The sequence below is a fragment of the Polypterus senegalus genome, chromosome 9 (genome assembly GCF_016835505.1).
Source record: "Polypterus senegalus isolate Bchr_013 chromosome 9, ASM1683550v1, whole genome shotgun sequence".
In the NCBI taxonomy this organism is placed as follows: domain Eukaryota; kingdom Metazoa; phylum Chordata; class Cladistia; order Polypteriformes; family Polypteridae; genus Polypterus; species Polypterus senegalus.
Window position 1 is genome coordinate 135453016 of NC_053162.1, and position 18132 is coordinate 135471147.

General features: G+C 37.3%; 1 protein-coding gene across 2 annotated transcripts in view; it reads right to left on the minus strand.

The window, feature by feature from the left end:
• sorl1 (sortilin-related receptor, L(DLR class) A repeats containing) overlaps nt 1-18132 on the minus strand; it is a 263409-nt gene that overhangs the window by 185328 nt on the left and 59949 nt on the right. For both annotated transcript variants that reach the window (XM_039763937.1, XM_039763936.1), the window contains exons 3-5: nt 7400-7522; nt 6947-7108; nt 4398-4465 (exon numbers count right to left, since the gene is read on the minus strand). In XM_039763937.1, the coding sequence (XP_039619871.1) occupies nt 4398-4465; nt 6947-7108; nt 7400-7522 (353 nt within the window). The remainder of the gene's footprint in view (nt 1-4397; nt 4466-6946; nt 7109-7399; nt 7523-18132) is intronic.

An 18132-nucleotide genomic window follows, 5' to 3' on the forward strand; every position in this document is an offset into this window, starting at 1 on the left:
CTGCAGTTATATGTTTGAATAAAAGTGCAATTGTGTTATTCTTGTGAAAATGTTTCTTTGCTATTTGGACTTCAGGCTTCATACATTATATAGTTTATGCCTACATTTTGTCATCTACTACTAGAATATAAAAAAGTTTCTGTTTTAACAATGTGTTGACACAGATTACTGTAGAAACGGAACAGACATGAAATGCGTGTGTTCCAAACAACGATCTATTATTTCTGCTCTAAAACTCCACTTCACTCCCAGATACTCAATCAAGGCATGAGCTGAGAGAAGTTCGTGCACATTCTAAATTGGTGGGGGGATGGAATAGCCGGCTTCTCTTTATCAGCACATTTAGAAGACAAAGGGCGCTGGCGGAGAGGTGTGAAGGGATTTAAGAAGCAGTTTAAGGTGGGACGGAATTACGAGTTTTTTCGTAGGCTCTGGTAATTCTAGTGTTAATAAATGTACCATTTTTGTATATTTTAGTTACAATAATATTTATAAGTGAGTCTCTGTAATAGCACCTCTTCCTTGTGACAATAAAAATGTATTTATATATCATTTTCATTTGTAAATTTCTCAAGAAACAACATTCATTTTATAACAATTGCACTGAATTGTCTAAATTTCCTCTCATTACATGTTGTGGATTTTCAAATGGACTGAGATTGACTGAATGATGATGCCACAATATTAAAGTTGTCAAATTTCTGTAATTATTCCAGAACTTTCCTAACATATTGGCATTTTCTGGCTTAAAAGCATATTTCACAGAAAGTTAGATGAAGGTGGAATTAATAAAATTTCAAACAATGTTTTACTCAAATAAAATAAGCTACATCAGCTCTACATGGGGCGGACAGCTCTATGGACTCGTGTGCGGTTTCCTCCATATCTTAGTTCTCCTATTAATCTCAACTGATAGCAAGTCTGTTAGTCTCCATTGTTTATTTTAGTTAGGGCACTATAGCTAAACCTGGCTTAAACAACAGAACTCTGTCGGGTGGTCATTTGGCATTCCTCATCCATGTCAAAGCAACACAAGCTGCATTCTGATAGCCTTCTTTTAACATAACTAATGCAATCCTTTAACTCAGGTATTGGTTAGTTAAATGTACTTATTCTGTTACTTTTCACAAGTTATGCCAACCTCCTTAATCTTATTCAGAAAAAGTCTGATGTTAAATGGGTGATCTCTTTGGAGTTTGCTTAAGACATGCATGTTTTTAAGACCGTCACGCTGATGAATCTAAAGCAAACAACTAAAATTAAATGCAAAGGGAACTTTTGTCTCGTCCACTATCTACTACAACTGCACATATAATCCACTGCCAACTGTTTATTTAATTTAAACAATACTGTTCTTACATGATTCTGTCACTGTTCAAGTAAGCAATTACACTAAACATCAATACATACTGTTTAATAAAACTGCTTTGCATTTCTTGAAAACATATTATTGAGGGACGTATAAACAGCAGGGACCATCGCCATACACGTTGTCATTTTAAAAATAATAAAATATGGGATCAGTAAATGAAGCAGCAAACACTGAAACAGAAAATTTACTATAAAGGCCACAAAGTTACATTTTTCTCTGCAAGAATTTCTCCTTGTTTAAATCTGCATATGAGTAACACTTAAACACATTTCTTGTGCTATAGAAAAGGATACACTAATACCAATTCCTAGTACTAGTTTTGGGCCAATGCCACCTCATAAGCACTGATACACAGTATCAGCTTAAACATAGTGTTTTCCAAGTATGAGATGAGTTCTATAGCCCAAATTGCAAACAGTAGAAAATAAAATAGGGTCTGTGGGGGAAAATACAATGAATGGCAAGCATTAATAGGTAACATGAAGTCAGTGGGTTGGTATAAAACCAAACAAACAATAGTGCTGACTGGAAAATAAAAAATGTATCACATAGATTTACTTTTTTTTTTTTTCGCAGGACACAAGCTTGTGTTACCCCAGATGCATTCAGTCACAAAAAATATCACTGCTACACATGTTGCTTGTAGTTTGATTTCTCCTCTGTGTTTAAACAGTATGTTTGGTTAGTTAAGCGATTCTTGTTTTCTCCAGCTAGGGCTGCCAAATGGCCATATGAATTTAGAATATATTTCAAAAGGTTTTACATTTTGAATACTTCAAATATGTAACACTGAAATGAAAGTTTTACATTTTTCCACTCAACCTCCAATTACTCTAGATGCCACCCACACTTGGTGTGGTGTAGGCATGCTGCATTCACAGTTGGAATCCCCGGTCTGTTTAACCAATTTTAAATTTTGATGCTTTAACACTTTTTGAATACTGAAAACTAAAAACTTAAATATTGTCACTCAGCTTCCTATTACTTAAGATGCCACTATGTGACTTGAGCGAGTAGACTGGTCTGTATAGCGAGAAGTACAATCACATTACTCCAAAAGAGTAAAATAAAATATGACCATTTGTCACATAGAGACACCGGGAGAAATACTCACAGCTCATGTGCTTTCAGTTATAGTAGGTAAATGAAAGGTACAGTCTGACATAAGCATTACTAGGAGAGTGATGGAGTTTGAGTTCATATACACAATTATTACAGTGCAATTATTCAGTGCATTCAGCTGTTCATATAAATGAGGAGAAGTTGGAGGCTACACAAAAAATTAAAAGACTTTTAGAACTTTGACTAATCAAACAATTTCTTCCTCTTACACTAACAAATCACAAATGATGATGCCAAATAAACTCAAGAAACAAGCTTGATATGTGCAACAGTGCAGTTTTGTCTTTTTATTGAATGAAACACACATTACAAAGAAAACGTACTGAAAAAATGTAAATCATTAGTGTGATCACGATGTTCCTCTACCAGGGTTAGCATGCAAAAGATGATCTCTTTGTGAAATTACAATGAAGCTGTGTGATTGAAAGTAAAAAGGTTATTTAAAAAAATGTACACATCTGTTCTCTTATTTAGTAAACAGTGCTCTTATTATTCAATGATGGGTTTATAATAAGTTTAATGCACAAAACACCACAGTATTCAGTTTTGTGCTGATCAGATCTTGTGATAAAAATTAGATGTTCTGACACAGTCTAACAATCGGTTCATGCTGTCACATTGTTTCTGACAAGTTTACATTTTAGTTGAGATAGCTTTTTATTAAAATAAATGTTATATCCACTGTTGGCTAAATGTTAATATTTTTAAACAGCTTGAACGTAGGACTGTGATCATCAGGCAGATGGCTTTATTCAATTATGGTGCAAGTTAGGAAATAAAAACACATTATTAATCTGATAGCTTTGAAACCGTGATAATGTAACCCATCATCTGTGAATGCTAACCATTTCAACTTTTAGTATATCAGCTATCAAAAAATAAAAAATTATGATGAATGAGTAAATAAGAAATAATAACTAGATAGAACTAAGGCTAATAAAAGAACATCACGTAATGTGAATAAAGTTTGTGTAAATTGTGTAAATTAAAAATTAAACCAAATTTCCAACCAACTTACTCACTGTACTCTTAAATGCTCTGTAACAATGAAACGGAGGGCTCTACATACCACATTAATTTCATAATGAAATCTGGGGGTCTGCATTTCACAACTTCCATACTAAAAGACAGTCATGTAAGCCATGTGAATTTGAGTTCAAAGGCCAACAGTTTTAACAAGGATCCAGGACACAGACAGTACTGTTATCTCACAGAAACAGACAACTACAAGGTTTATTAAAAAGAGCATAATTCACTGCTAAAAATATATAGCAAACTCTAAAGATCAAGTTTAAGCAGTTGTGCTTGTTGACTCTCTAAAAACAAGTGTTCATCAGTACAATTAAAATGTGATAAAAGTGGGAAAAGCAGGATCTGCAAATACAAGTATATTGACTGTTAATTACTGGTGTCTTTTTCTCTTTTTTTAACTAATACCATTATTGGATGATCAAAGTTACCCAACCTCAACCAACACTGTGTTAAAAAGTAATTTCACTCTTACAATTACTAACTGGATACACTACCTTTAGCTGTAATGACTGAAACCAAATGCTTCCTATAATTCAATATCAGTCTTTCACATCACTGTGAAAAGTGTTATTTGTTCATTCAGGTTCCCTTTATCAAATTTTAGATTTTGCTTGAAGGCCTGAAAACATTCAGTGCGAAACATTTTATATAATACAACTAAATCAGGAAGGGGCAAACTATTTTTCATAATGCTTTTTGTTACTTTATGATATTTTGTAAAATTTCATTAGACTATATGTTGTTAACAGGGCAATACTGTGGAAAACTTAACTGTAGATGAATGAAGCATCCAGTTACAGGTTTCTAACACATTTTAACACACTTTTTGTAAAGACCAAAGTTATTGGCTTAAAAGAAACAAGATTCTTACCAAAAATAAGATTTAACATGCTCATGAATCATCACCCAGGTTCTCCCAAAATCATCAGACTTCCACAGCTAAAACAAGTAAGAAAATACAAATTTTATTATTCATTTTGTGAATAACACATTTACTCATTAATTCTTATGTCTATGCCAGCATCCCGTGTTAACTTGAGACTGCATAATTGGTTATTAAAATATACTGTAATACATGAGAATTCTAAAATATTCCTCTTTGTTTAACCGGCTACTAATATTTTGTGGAAGAAATCTCATTTTAACTAACTAATAATGAAGTGGCACAAACTGTCGTCTTTAACTTAAGCACCCATCACCTTTTCTCATTTTGTACAGGCCTTGAATATAATGTCTCTTCCTTTTCAATTCAAATACAGGTAAAATTCCGTTACAACGAACTACCAGGGACCGAAAAAATATTTTGTTATAACGAAAATTTTGTTGTAATGAGATTCTGTATTTGTTACTATAGTGCTTTCTTTAACTTGCCTCCAGGCGTTTGCAATCATTTCAATAGCTTATTTTGTGTTCATTGTAATCTCCTCCTGCCTACAAGCTATGCTGATGAGAATTTTTCTCAGCATTTCCTTACCATAATACACTTTCAGGGTGCGAATGATGCCCAAATCCAATGGCTGAAGCACTGCTGTGCAATTGGGAGGGAGGAATTCAACGCAAAAAATTATCTAAATGTGGAAGCATGTTGTGTGCAACACAGTTATCAATCAGAAGCTGAATCATCCTTTTCTTCTTTATATTGTGAGGTTTTTGAACACTTTTGGATTCCCCTCCACTCCCCACCCAACAGGAACGACACACTGAAGTGCGTCCTGAAGCTTGAGTGCAGCTTCAGTGGAAAATTGTTTGTCCATTGCTGGGACAGGGCAATAGTAGGCTTACAGTGGTGCAGTGTGGCGCCACAGAAGTGAATCCTAAAAGATCGGGGTCGTGCTCTAAGTCCCTGTCTTGCATCCCAAAACATAAGGCTTAGTCTCAGTACTTTAGCAAAACCAGCTTTATTCAGCTTGAAACAGGAATGGCACACTTATTTATTGTAACGGGATCTGCTACTCTGCTATACACATACTATATAGCTACTCTGCTATACACATGCTATATACGTGGCCAGATCAGTGATCAAGTAATCCTGTTACCTGCATTTACAATGTTCCTTGCATCAACCCATTTCCGTTTGCTTTGGCGGAAAGACAGAGCATAGCTTTGAGCTTGCTGTTGCCCCGGCAACAGATAAACAGTCTTCCATAGATGTGGAGATCGGACTCCGGAAGCTCTTCAGCGTGCTGTCTAGTTAGGAGAGGTCCCAAGAGAGTTTACAAATCATTTTCTTGAATGAGTGCCGCATTAATAGGAATGTTTCTTGAACGAGCATCACTGAACCACATAAAAACTGCTTTTCGACGTCTTCAAATGCAGCAGTTCACATACGTTTGCAACCTGTGATTTTTCTTCTTTTTTTTGCTCGGTCTTTCAAGAAAGTTGACAGCGTCAATGGCAAAATTCCGAATTCACTGGCAACGTCTTTTTTCTTTTTCCCACAATCGAGAGCTGCAAAAATGTAGTGTTTTTTTTTCTAATATGAACTGTTATCGTTTTTTCGTGTCTGCCATTTCTATAGGAGGGTGACAATGAGTTAAATTCCAATGGATTTTTTTCAAATGTTGACGAGCAAGAAGCAAAAAGGTATCACTGAAAACCGCAGGAAACAAAAAAGGCAAAAAAAAAAAAACGTACGAGGAAAGTTCGAAGAAAGAAAAAAAATTAGTGTTTCTGTTTGGGGATCATTGTGCACAACTGAGCGGCAACCACAGAACTGACTGCTCTGTGGATGATTCATTCAAGGTCTTTTGAGCACTTTGTTGTAATGAAAGTATCTGCTGAATGTACTTCGTAGTAACGAGATACTGTATCTACTGTATAGACTCGCGTCATATGGGGAAGCTGTTGGGACCATAAAAATACTTCGTTGTGAAGAAAAGTTCGTTGTAAAGATATTCGTTGTAACAGAATTTTACCTGTATGGAGCAGCCAAAAGAAGAAGTCTGAAGTTCTGTGTGTGTTCAGGTGAAGAAGCAAAGAAAACAATTTGTATCTGTAAAGTTTGTTTCAAATTAAAGCTAAAAATGAAGACCTTTGACCACTAAAATATAGATGATTTCTTTTTAGGAGGCTTCCAATTACTAGCTAAGTACAAATTAATCTTAAATAATGAAGAACTCTAATTTTTACAATACTGTATTGGTTAGGTAACTGCACTTTCATTACTATATACAATATATTTACAGTTCAGATAACTTCTAACAGTCTGTTTTGTTAGTGATTCAGATTTCCTTAAATACCAGCATCTGTGATATCTCAATTAAAAAAAAATTAAAAATTTCTCTAAATGTACCAGGTTATGTTCTTGTTTTAATTTTCCATTACAAAATAATCTTTTAAGTTATTTTTTCCATTTACCAGACTTTACATAAACATATATTCAAATACAACCTCACACTGCGGCAAGTTGTAAAATCTTACCTGCTTATTAACGTGGGATCCATCATAACCAAGAATCAAATTGGGATCATGGCTGTGCAGAAGCAGATCAGTAGGTTTAAAGGCAGCAGCAAAGCAAATGACTGTCTTACAAAAGTCAACGGACACCCACAGCAACGAGTTGACAGTATCAGTAAAGATATACTAAAAATACAAATGACAAAAGAACTCTTAAGGCACAAAACTTGGAAAGCAGATCATTTTTAAAATGGTTAAATTTGCAGGCAACTGCTGTTTGAGACAGACTATAATTCATTTTTTCCACTATTGAAATTGCCTATAATGGGCTTTAGCCTTGTGGCAAACAAAAATGACCAAGTCTCTGAAGGCCATTGGATGCTTCCATTTTCTTATATCTGTACTTACTTGATCTTTGTAATACTTTTTAAATTTCACATGTATTAACATGATACTGTAAATATAATTTATACTTACTCGTTTGTTGTCAGCAGGTGTGTGGTAGACCTGGGCTATCATCTGTGCCTTGGCAGTAATATTCTGAGTAAACTTGTGTGTTATTCTTTCAAAAGTTGCTCCATAGTCATATGATATGTAAACCTTTAATCAATGAACATATGCACAGATTATCAAAATAAAGCCCTAACAAAATGAACATATTTTAATTATAGTTTCAATAGATATGTATAATAGAAAAAATGAAAACACCATAAACACCCTTTAGATGCTTCTTCTATATAAAAATAAGTTAAAATTCATAATCAGAACATCATAAAACACATTCAAAGTTTGCTATTTTTTGCAACATTTCCAGCTAAACAGAATTAATGTCAGAAAGAAAAGTAAACAGTAATTTGTTTTATAGAGCTGTTAAGATTGATTTACAATTAGAATACTGAAAAACCACATTCAGCAGCTGCCAAGAACAGAAAAACAGAATTATTTTCACACTGTAAATCATGTAACAATTATTGTTATAGAGCTGTTACATTTTCATTAAAAATTACATACATACCTATAAACATAAACAAAGTTATATCTTGAAAACTTGATGAACTTCACCTTATGCCAGCACCATATTACACAACTTCTAGACATGGAGTAGGTCAGATTTACCAACCAGAGTTGCCAGACCATGTTTATTTAAACAATGGAAAGGAAAAAAAAAAATCACTGGGTATGTTTACTTTACCAACCGAGTGCCGATTTTTCAGCACAGACATATTCACCCCTTATGGAGCCAGTTCTATATGAACAGTTATCATATACGGCAATTTCAGCCACAAACTCTGTTGTTTTTATTTTTTTTTCCATTGTTTTGTGGTATGTAAAACATGAAACATCTGACACACAAGCTTCTCTTCATCTTGTGACGACCAAAGCTTATTTTTTGTTACTGTATCAGATTTATTTAATTTTGTAAGAGAATTGGTCTCAGTTAAAGTGTTGTTGCTTAATCTGATGTTTCAGATGTACTATGTAATAAAGTACTTTCCTGTGAATATATATATACATATATATATATATATATATATATATATATATATATATATATATATATATATATATTTTATTCTTTTTTTTAAACCAAGGGTTATTATTGGCAGGCAGAAGGGTGTAGCGGTTAAGGCTTTTGACCTAAGACTTCAAAAACCTAAGGTTGTGGGTTGAAATCCTACTACTGACAATGTGTGACCAAGAGTAAGTAAGTTACTTCACCTGCCTGTTCTCCAACTGGAAACCAACTGCATCTCAAATGCTGTCAGTCACCTTGGATTCAAGTATCAGCCAAATAATAAGTAATAATATTATTAGGTCACTGTAGCTGTTTACTCTTGAATATGCTATATACTTTACAATTGGCCATAAATAAAACATTATTGCATTTGGTCAGTCCTGCTTTTCCTAATCACTTGATTTTGTTGATGTTCATTGGAAAAAAAAAAAAAAATTCACAGGGAAGTGTATTTTTTTCAATTGGAATGGGTAACTACAGTAGAAGGAATAACGAGTAATCTGAGTATATAGTATCTCATTATTAAAAGTTTTCCATTTTCATTTGTTTACATTGTTCATTCAAGTTTATCTTTTCATGTTTTTCAGCAGTTGTATGGTTGTCCCCCTTTGTAGCCATGGAGGGTAATATATATTGTGGAAACCCAGGGCGTGTACTGCCATCCCAACCCCAACACAAACAGGCAGAGACACATGTGCAACACGCAACACTCTTTATTTTGAGCTGGGAAGAGCTTTTCCTCACTCCCCAGACCACAGCATAATACAGCACCAAAATAGACTACAACAGTCCTTTTCTTTCTTTCCTTTTGTCAGTCGTTCCACCTACACTCCTCCCCACAAGCTTTATCCTTCTTTCTGACTCTGGCTCACCGAATGGAGCGAGGCAGCTCCTTTCAAGCTGACCCTGGGAGTGTTCCAGATGGCTCATTAATCAGACCTGGAATCACCCCCAGGTGTGGTGAAAGCCCGCTGTAGGGCTCTACAGCTCTCCCGGTGTCCCCCACAGAACCCAACAGGGCTGCATCAAATTCCAACTCCCAGCGTGCCCTGCAGGAATCCATGGTGCCACAGCCACCCAGGAGAGCTGCACTCTAGCATTGTGGGGAAGAATGTGTCTAGCCGATACTCTGTCCCCTGGTCTTTCCATCCAGCTGGCATCCTGGCCAGGTAGTAGTTGTGGCCACATATCACAATATATAAACAATTTTGGACAAAAAGGGGGTTGGGGCAACCCTGTTCAAAGTAAGCAACCGTGCAAGTAAATGTAAGTAATTTTGGATGGAAAATTCAGAGATATGAATGTATATTACAATAGAGTAGTTCCTGAGGGACCCTTTAAGTTATACTTACACCATCACTCATTTCTGGCTTGTGTTGCATCAGAGGACACTACATTCACTTCAACTGAAGTAACACACTCACAGCCACAATGCCTGGTGCCGCCATCTGAGGTTTGTTCTGTGCTAACAACTGACCTTTTCATCTTACTTGAGCTATTCGTAACTTTTTCTTTTCCATTTCACATCTCAGTGTACATGCTAAAAGTGATCACATTGTTTCTCCTGTCCAGGACACTGCCCCTTCTTCAGTTGTATGTCCACCCTATATGCTAATGGTGCTGTTCATGGGGCCTGTTATTAGCTTCTGCTCTGTCCTTTGTTTGCATAAAGCCTGATCTTAGTGCAGCGCATACATGTTAGCATAATATTAATAAAAATTATAAAATAAACAGGTCAGATCATTTTCTTTAATGTTAGCAAATTTTAATCGAATTACTCAAATTGGGAGGATGCACTGCTAGCACATTGCTGCACCCACCACCACAAGGATTAGTCAAAGCAATTTTGAAATTTGGGGTGCTTAGTTTTTCTATTGTTGGGTGGGAGGTTTTAGAAAAGTCATGCAACTTGCTCTCAAATTGGAAGAAAATCTAAGTAAAGATGCTTTAAAAGCTTGGGCTGATCCATGAGTCAATTGCACAGTATATTAAAGTATTAGCAAGGGTTGGGATCCATTCTTTTTGCTGGAAGCACAACTGCCTCTTCAGAGGAAGACTCGATCTTTAAGGAGCTAGCAGTGGATGCTATGTATGCCAATACTGTAGAACGGGGGGTGGATCATAGACAGCATCCACCTCATTAGCTAATCTTAAAAATCTATAAGACCACTGAGATCTTCTTAAAAAGACAACACTACAGTTGGCTGGTGTAATAAGCGTAATAAGTTTCTATGCTCTGCAACTGATGAATGTAATTAAATTAACCAAGCATTTACGACACAAATGGGAACAGCTGCAGTGCTGCCACATAGAGGGTGTAGCAGCCCTTGGTTTGAAAATGAAAGAACATACAATTAATTGCATACCTCGCTCCGCTTACCAAGGGGTGCAACAAATCTAAAAGGTCACCGTTTCAGAGATAGCATTAGTCCTCACTGTTTCTTCACACTTCCGGTATTATACGTTGTTACGTTCCCTACGTGCGGAATGATTTTGCGATCATTTACAGAGGGTTTTTAAGTTTTCTAAAGCTTGCTTTCCTTTGTGTTAAAGTGGCAACAACACACCCGAAGGCACAACTATGGGTGTGACTCTTGGTCTTTGAAGAAATCAATATAAAGAGTGCCACTTACAAATGTGAAAGCGGTAGGTTGGGTGGAAAAAGGTTTTTCAGTTGTGGATCAACTTGAATTATTCCTGTATTTCAGCCTGTGTGTTAGCGACATGAGGGATAAAATCCACTTAACAGCAGTGGCATCCCAACCATGCCTTCAGGTATTGTGTGTTTTTCAAATGTTTATTGCAGAGTCATAGGTACAACCTATTTTACTGGTACAGCATTTTTTTACCTAAGAAACATAGCAAAAGTTAGACCTCTTATATCCTTGAAAGATGCTGAGAAATTAGTTCACGCATTTGTTTTTAGTCGACTAGATTACTGTAATGCACTCCTCTCAGGACTACCCAAAAAAGACATAAATCGTTTGCAACTAGTGCAGAATGCAGCTGCTAGAATCCTAACTAGGAAAAGAAACTCTGAACACATTTCTCCAGTTTTAATGTCACTACACTGGTTACCTGTGTCATTCAGGATTGACTTTAAAATTCTGCTTATGGTTTATAAAGCCTTAAATAATCTCTCCCCATTTTATATATCGGAAGGTCTGACACCTTATATTCCAAATCGTAACCTTAGATCCTCAAATGAGGGTCTCCTTAGAATTCCAAGAACAAAGCTTAAAAGAAGTGGTCAGGCGGCCTTCTGCTGCTATGCACCTAAAATCTGAAATAGCCTGCCAATAGGAATTCGCAAGGCTAATACAGTAGAGCACTTTAAAACACTGCTGAAAACATATTACTTTAACATGGACTTTTTATAACTTTAATTTAACTTAATCCTGATACTCTGTATGTTTAATTCTTCATAATAACTATTAATGGTGGCTCTAAAATCCGTACTGACCCCTACTCTCTTTTCTATTTCTTTTTCCGGATTCTTTGTGGTGGTGGCCTGCGCCACCTCCACCTACTCAAAGCTTCATGATGCTCCAACAATGATGGATGGATTAAAAGGCAGAAGTCTACGTGACCATCATCATCAAGTCCTTCCATGAGAACCCTAAATCCAAAGAGGACTGTTTCATTTATGTTAGGTAGAATGCCCAGAGGGGACTGGGCAGTCTCATGGTCTGGAATCCCTACGGATTTTATTTTTTTCTCCAGCCGTCTGGAGTTTTTTTTTGTTTTTTCTGTCCCCTCTGGCCATTGGACCTTACTTATTCTATGTTAATTAATGTTGACTTATTTTGTTTTCTTATTGTGTCTTTTATTTTTCTATTCTTTATTATGTAAAGCACTTTATAGCACATTGTCATACACACAGTAGCTCATAAATAAATATTGTTGTTGTTTACAGAGCTGTTAATTTGTTTAATTTTAGTCTATTCTTCAGACTTTAAAATAATCTGATTCAGCTGCAACAGGCAAAACGTGTTCATCTTTCCAATTTTAAGGAATAGTGATGAGACAGAAATATGGACTTTGCCAGATACACACCTTTGATTGCCATCCATTATAATGAATTAAAATCTCTGTTTCAGGACACTGAGTTAGACTGTGAAACTTTTTTCATCTTCTTTTGCTGTTAATGTGGACGATGTTCCAGAAGTCTTGTAATGGGAAGCAATTGATCTCCAGTGCAATAATGAAAATAAAATATATCTCTTGTTGGTGTTGACGTTGCTCACAATAACTTTTGATAAAATGTTTTATAATTGAACTATTTCTTGAAACAAGTATTTGTCATTAACACATGCTAGATCGCCTGTGTTATTAGGCCGGAGTTATACTTCACGAGACGCAACGCATGTTGCAGCGGACGCTCCTGCTACGCAAGCGTTGTACTGTTCATACTTGCGCACGTACTTTACGTAAATCTGGAGGAATCCACCAGGTGGCAGTGCGAGATATTATCACGGTGAGAACATGTTCGGCTTCTCTGTGTTGTGAATTGCCTAGAACACTCATTAAATTTTGAAGACACATTACCACAATATCTCTGAAAATTATGTTTATTGATTAAATCCATCAATCCAGGGATGTGTCCATTCCAGCAAGCACTGGGCACGAGTGAGAAATAATCCCTGGATGAGGCCTCAGCTCATCACAAGGTGAAAACAAGCACTCGCATACACTAGCATCATTTTAGCGGCACCAAATCCCCAAATCTGCATATCTTTGGAAGGAAACCGGAGCACAGTGTGGAATATAAGCAGGAAATACCAGCAACATAACTCCCTGAGAGACAGCAGTGCTATCGCTCTACCACTGCGACACCCCCATGTGTGTAATTATTCCCCCACATGTGTGTAATTATTAACAGTATTCATTATTTAAACAAAATTATATGTAAAATGTAACATACACACTTTAATACATTTCATCATGAAAGTGGTATCAAGTACAAATCTAAAGATTCTAAATGTGCAGGGAGCTGGAATATCATACATTTAATTTGTTCTGTGTGGTGATGTTTTGCTGTTTACCGCTGCTGTCAGGTCCAAGAAGCTTGTAGCGATTAAAGACTGGGATGAAGTTTACGATGGTCTGCATTAATGATAAAGTAAACTACGAGGTTAAAGTGGACATTTCGAGATTAAAGCCGAAATTTCCACTTTAATCACAAAATACACGTTTTCACCGTGTCCTTTATTTTTTTCTCAGTGGCTCAAATACAGCGCTATACATTATGTTGCTGCTGTTAAGTTGCAAAAATAATAGCAAGAAAAAAGACAGCACAAAAGATGGTATGTGAGACTTTTAAAATGTATTGTGTCATTACGATCGGGAATATGCGACGCTTGAATATAAAAGCACCACAAATGCATCTGTATGTCGGCATTTTGCTTCACCACATCGAAGCATTCATCCCGTAGGATCTGCATAGAGGCTTTCTGTCACATGTAGATAGTAAACAGAGACACTGACGTCACGTTCCAACTTTTAGCACACTGCGCCCCCCGACTTTTTGCTGGTAGTGCAACTCGCGCACACGCCGCGCAAATTTCTGAGGACGCTGGGAACGCGTGGCAGCCATGATGCGGGCGCGTACGCGTTCTGAGCATGAAGTATAAACCAGCCCTTAGGCACACCCAAAATTTTATAGGCCCACTATAGGAGTCACTCACAACCTGGCCCACCACCAAAAACGTTTGCCCAACCCTGCCGTAGAGATTGCAGAAGTTTTATAAATGCACTTCCTTGCTGTGCTTTATATAGTTCAGAGTTCCAAGTTAGAAGCAGCTATACTGTAGTATATGATCAATGTTGATAACTGTAAATTTGGGCACATGACCTTCCTGAAGCCCCTAGTTCACATCATTTAGTCAATAAGCATACAAGTCCTCTTGTCAAATCTAGCAGCAAATCAGCAATTACTGGTTTACTTAGGTCCTTAATTATTGTTCATATTTTGCAACTTACTTCAGTATTTTGATGATGGTATTGCTGTGTACCATATGCATAAATGTTCCACAGGTGACGTTATCACAAATATTTGCTGCAGTACCACTGACATACAAGGTACATAAAAACATACAACATTCTCTTACATGGCCTGATAATAAAAAGTACCGATATACTATGGTGCTAATCACTGAAATCCAAAACATGGGTCGCTTCATCCTACATCAAAAAAGTACTTTAGGTATGACAAAACCTACGCAGATTTTCATTGTGGTAGATGGTTTGATAAAAATCTGCTTTGGAATCTCTTTTATTACAGGGTGAAACAATGGACAAGGCCTGCTCAAATGGCAATCCTGCTGATTGGGCATGTTTCATCTGTCCCCAAACCATACTCCAAAACATTTTTTTCCAATTATATTAAAAATCATGCAGAACATATAAACATCAGGCATCTCTAAAATAAGGCATGTGCCCAGGGCCAATCTGATATCATGTTTTTGTTGCTCTGATATCAAAAAGGAGTAATTAATGATTAAAGGAACATGACTTCACATGTTTAACAACTGTTTAAAAAACTGGCTTCCTCAATAATTTCAAATATAGGATTTTTTGTTTGCCTGTTTGCCTGTGTTTTTGTGAATGATAATATATTTCTACAAATGAAATTGTGTTTTTCCCATGTACATCCTGTCTTCTGATATCAGAGGCTTTTTTTAAAGCTGATTGGATGAAAGCAAACGAGTGTCTTGCAAAATCAGAAAACAACAATATCAAATTCAGTCATGCTGTCAAGCTCAAAGTGACAAATGCTCAATTCATGTTATCAAGATACGCAAGGCACAGGAGAGACTCCATAATGAAAATTAAATAATTCACTCCACAGTGAAATGTATGTATTCTAAATAATGATATATTATTGACCTTATACAATTTCAGACACCTAACTGCGAGAAAGAGTCTTCAGCTCTTCGGCTGCCTTGGTGGGGGATGCGATAGCAGGCTGCTAGCTCCTTGTGCTGATTGACATATTTTCAAAACAAAGACACTGATGAGGAGGTGCCAGGGAATTTAAGGTGGCCCAAGGATTCTAGTGTTAAAGAAAAAGTCAAACAGACATTCAAAACACCAGGGGTACAAAAATCAGGGCAGTGCTATTCATAATAAATAATTCATAAAATCAGGTGATGTGCAGAGGTTAAAAGTCAATAAATAAGAATCAATAGATTCATAAAAACAGGATTAAAAATCAATGGCCGGAATCTGTCCATCCATCAAAAACAAACAAGAGCCACAATATAATTTTCTTACAGCCAATTTCTCCTCTTCTTACCCAACAAGGGTCTTACAGGTAGAGGAGATGTCCTCCCGACAGGCACAGTCAACCCTCATATTATGCTCAGGTCCAAACCGCCAGTCCTTCTCCATTCACGAGATGCAAGCTTTGCTCCCTCATCTCCTGCTGCCACTCGTCAGCCTTACAAGATGGCACTCCTGGAGTATTTGGTCACTCCTGCTCCCAGATCACTCAACAGAAGGAACCCTCAGCTCCCTCTTCTTCTCACCCAATTCTGCTATTTCCTTTGATTTTAACCTCCAATACTTTCATCTGATTTTTCATTTTTATTCATCCCAATTCAAAGAGTAAGCTCCTTTTTATATTGTATCTGGGTGCAGGTGCTGCAATAACTGACTCTGAGTTTTGAACGAAGCACCCGAGTGACCCGCCTGCGCCTGCATGTGAACGTGCAATCAGCCAAGCACCTAAATCAACTTCGGAGTGGTGCATTCCCATTTTCAAAGGGATCTGTGCTGATTTGGAGCCTATGCTCCCCAAATTAATAATTTAATTTAAAAACAAACAACGGCACAAATCTCTTTTATCACAACGTTTTACAGTGGAACGTGGCCCAAAAAGTGTTTGTTAATTAAATGTTAACTGGTTGTTAGAGAGGGCGGCATGGTGGAGCAGTGGTAGTGCTACTGCCTCGCAGTAAGGAGATCCAGGTTCGCTTCCCAGATCCTCCCTGCGTGGACTCTGCATGTTCTCCTCGTGTCTGCGTGGGTTTCCTCCAACAGTCCAAAGACATGCAGGTTAGGTGCATTGGCGATTCTAAATTGTCCTTGGTGTGTGGGTGTGTGTGTGCCCTGTTGTGGGCTGGCACCCTGCACAGGGTTTGTTTCCTGCCTTGCGCACTGATTGACATGAATCAAAATTTTATACAAAGGTCTCTGCCTTCTTCTAATCTGTATCTAACCAGAACAGAAAAAAGAGGAAGGCCCAGATGCAGAACTGCAGTAGAGGAGAAGTACAGAGTCTTAAATACTGCAAATACCCATGTCATCTGCAACAAAGAAAAGATTGCTCTAGGATGCTGATCATAATATGCTTTTTCAGCCATCTTCTGTCCAATGTCTGTGTTCTTTTGTCCATTTTAGCCTTTTCTTTTTATTTGACAATGTCAGATATGGGTTTTTCTTTGAAACTCTGCCTCTGTGGTCTTTCTTTTTTATCCTGGTTATAACCCTTTTGCCCTCTTTTCTCAAGAAGCAACATTTTGATGTCTACCAACATCGTGGCCAGCCTATACACTGTTACTGTGAGTGGTGTGCAGAGTGAAGGGAGAACCTCTGTGTTTTTCCCAGTTGATTCTGGGGTTCGTCAGGGGTGTGTTCTTGCTACTCTGTTCAGTGCTTGTATGGACTGGGTGTTGGGCAAGGTCATGGGATCCAGCGGCTGTGGGTCATCTGTTGAAGAAAGATTCACGGATCTTGACTTTGCTGATGATGCTGTGATCTCCGGGGAGTCAATGGAGGCTCTGATTGGGGCACTCGAGAGACTGAGTGAGGAGTCCGAGTGTCTGGGCTTGTGAGTATCCTGGATAAAAACCAAGATCCAGGCCTTTAATGACCTCTTGGGCACAGCCATCAGCAGTGTGTCTGTCTTCAGAGAGAGTGTCAACCTTGTCGATAGATTTACTTACCTTGGCAGTGTCAGGCAAGATCGAAAAACAAAATGTTCAAATGGCATAGTGTGCCTGTACTCTGCTTTGTCTGCATTTTCAGTATCATGCACCAAATTGCGGCATACAGGCAAGATTGAAAAAAAAAAATGTTCAAATAACAACTCATGTTCAAGTGGCATAGTGTACAGGCAAGATCGAAAAATCAAAGGTTTCTTTTTACTGGGGGCATACACAGTCAGCACGGCATTGTCAGACCTTAACACTAGCGTGATGAATTGCTCACATACTGAAGTGACTTTAGCTGCAAATGGAAGTCCCATTTTACTCATGGTGCCAAGTAGAGTTGCATTGCGTTACTGCAGTCTATTAGCCGGAGAAAGCGCTGTGAAGAAGCTGTCTGTTGCTACAGTCCTGCCTTTGTCCAGTCTGATAGCGGTTACATGACATTTTATCTTTGATTGCCGGTACAACAACCATTTCTGAGCAGGCATCAGCCACAGCACTGCTCTTGTGAAAAAAGTGGAGATAAATGCCACCAACTCAGAGAGGTAAGGCAAGTTTGTTGTACCATGTGAACATCACTTAGAGAACAAACCTAATAAAAAACAAGTGCTAACTTTTACAAGTAGCCAAAATATACACTGGGTGTTACAGACTTAAATCAAATGTATGTTTTTATTATATTGTAGAAATAATAATGATGATAATAGCAGCTCACTACTCAAAACACAGTGGCTGATCTCGAACCCGGGACCTTCAGGTTA